The 2,772-nt window shown below is 30.6% G+C and overlaps 1 protein-coding gene across 1 annotated transcript; it reads left to right on the top strand.

Moving 5' to 3' along the window:
• Window positions 1-1,496: 1,496 nt before the first annotated feature.
• On the top strand, window positions 1,497-2,552 carry LOC142218006 (beta-1,3-galactosyltransferase 2-like). The gene has a single exon (XM_075286386.1). The coding sequence runs from the start codon at window positions 1,497-1,499 to the stop codon at window positions 2,550-2,552; it is 1,056 nt and encodes a 351-aa protein (XP_075142487.1).
• The last annotated feature ends 220 nt before the right edge of the window (window positions 2,553-2,772 follow it).

Genomic DNA, 2,772 nt, shown 5'->3' on the forward strand with positions numbered 1-2,772 from the left:
TTTCTCAGTACTCGGTGCTCAAGCAAGGAAAAGCACATATCCTGATAATATCACTTAGATTTAGAAGACTGGTGCTCACCCATGGGAGGATGACCACAGCCACACTATGTTACCCCTTAGTCATCAAGAGACACCTTCTTTTATTCATTTGAAACAAATAACTTGACCTGGAAATGCACAATAGATGTATAACATATGAACCTGCTTATTTTATTGTTGCATATAGTTACATAGTAGATGAGGTTGGATAAAGACATTAGTCCATCAAGTTCAACCTATAACCCTACAATCCCTATAGTGTTGATCTAGGGGAAGGCAAAAAAAACCCCCATGAGGCTCATGCCAATTGTCCTATTTCAGGGGAAAAAATTCCTTCCCAACTCCAAATCTGGCAGTCAGTATAAAAACCCTTGTAAATTTTTTCAATAGTTTAACAATAGGCACACTCTTAAACAATCAACACCTGCATTACATCTCCATGGAAATAAAATAATTTATAGGAAAATAAAAATACACTAATTGTATTAATATATTTAATATATCTTGTTTTTAATTGCATAGATATATATTACATTTTTAGAAAATAATTGTGAAACCTCACACTCCCTTTTTGATGAATTTGCAGCAGTGTACAATGACCCTAACATGTATTCAATGAGTCCAGGCACTAAAATGTGAGATAATCACATACATACAATAGATTATATCCAATTCTAACTAAATTATATTTTTATTATTTTATTAATATATTTATTATTTTTATTATATCCAATTATAACAATATTTTTTTTTAAATGTTTATTTTTATTATTTTATTAATATATTTATTATTTTATTATATCCAATTGTAACTGTTATTTTTTATTATAATTCTATTTTTTATTTTATTAATATATGTATTATTTTATTATATTCAATTGTAGCTATGTTATTTTTATTATATTTTTTATTTTTATTATTTTATTAATACATTTCTTATTTTTATTACATTTAATTCTAACATAACATTAAGCTATTCCTCAAATTTTAACCTAAAGTTCTGGAACAAGCTTTAAAGCTTTTCTGCAAGAGAGCATACAAGAGCAAATTTTAGAGACAGTTGTAGAAGTTCCTCAAAAGATTTTTTTTTTCAAGGAGTCTATCATGGTATGAGTGCTTGGAAAATACTGTTTGAAATGCAAAGTACTGTATATTGGACATATGCAATTTTTTATATATAGTTTGCATATAAGAAAGATAAAGCCACAGACAAGTATATTTTTTGATTTATTCATCCCTTTCATAATTTCTTCCACTAACACCTTCACATGTCATTGAATATTCTGATGATTTGCTGTGAAGATTACTATTACCCTTATTTGTTCTGACATATTTTTATTATACTTCTTCTAGGTGAAGAGGAATATTAGCTTTGGAGAAAAAAATCCTATCCACGTACAGAATAATATCTACATTATTACTTTCACTTTCTGATTGCTAAAGATCCATAATTTACAATGGTTCTACCTAAAAAAGTAAAGTCATTCCTTTTGGCTTTAATTTATGTAATTGTTCTCTATAGCCTGTTTGCTGTATATCGATTTTACCAGAAAGGACATTTAAGTTACAAAGAAAATGAGGGAAACAAGATATCTCCTACAACTAATCCAGGATCTACTGAAGGACAACAGATTGAATTTCAGTGGATGGAAAGGGTGCTCCAAAACATACAGTCTACCCCATCAGCTTCCTCACAAGGATATCTAAATATTACATCCTATCCATACATCATAAATGAGCCAAGTAAATGCAAAGATGAAAGCCCTTTCTTACTATTTATAATAGCAACAGTAGCCAGTGAGGTTGAACACCGCGCAGCGATAAGAAGCACGTTTGGAAATAAGTCATTGAAAAATGGGACATCTATCATGTGTTTGTTTCTATTGGGAAAAAACAGCAACCAGGATTCCAATTCCATCTTAGAGGAAAGTGACAAGTACCATGATATCATCCAAAAAGACTTTCAGGATACATACAAAAACCTGACTATTAAAATATTGATGGGAATAGAATGGGTCTCCAACTATTGTCCTACAGCGAAATATGTCATGAAGACCGATAGTGATATGTTTGTTAACACTGAACGTTTGTTAGATTTATTGGGTCCAGATCAGCCTCAAAAACAAAACTATTTTACAGGACTAGTAATGGAAAACGCCCGACCACACAGACATATAGAGAGTAAATGGCACATGCCTCATTCCCTCTATCCAGATGAATTGTATCCTACATTTTGCTCAGGGACAGGATATGTGTTCTCTGGGGATTTAGTACCAAAGATTTTAAGGTCATCTTTTAAAGCAAAATATGTGTATCTAGAAGATGTCTTTGTAGGAATCTGCCTTGATCGGGAAGGTATTAAGATAACAAAACCCCCAAATAATCTGTTCTACAATGATCGTGTACCATTCACCCCATGCGTCTATAACAAAATTATTACCTCTCATTATATGAACCCAACCATGCTTATTAATTATTGGAAAACTGTACAGGAAAATAAAGAGAAATGTTAAAAACCTAGATATGAAGGCTAACACTTGTATAATATATGTGCAATATGTATAAATATATTATCTAATTATAAATATATTTTGCTTATTTACTCATTTGCTAGAAAAAATTTCAATGTTGTGAAGAAGAATTTGTTTACAATACAGTCATCCTATCAAATACTGAATTTGTTCATTTATTTCAAGTTGGTGAATCACTCTTAAAGATGAGGACTTACCGTAT

This window comes from Leptodactylus fuscus, chromosome 9 (assembly GCF_031893055.1).
Source record: "Leptodactylus fuscus isolate aLepFus1 chromosome 9, aLepFus1.hap2, whole genome shotgun sequence".
NCBI lineage: Eukaryota > Metazoa > Chordata > Amphibia > Anura > Leptodactylidae > Leptodactylus > Leptodactylus fuscus.

Bases quoted from the DNA above. Each gene is read 5' to 3' on its own strand.
- LOC142218006 (XM_075286386.1), top strand. From the start codon at position 1,497: ATGGTTCTACCTAAAAAAGTAAAGTCATTCCTTTTGGCTTTAATTTAT.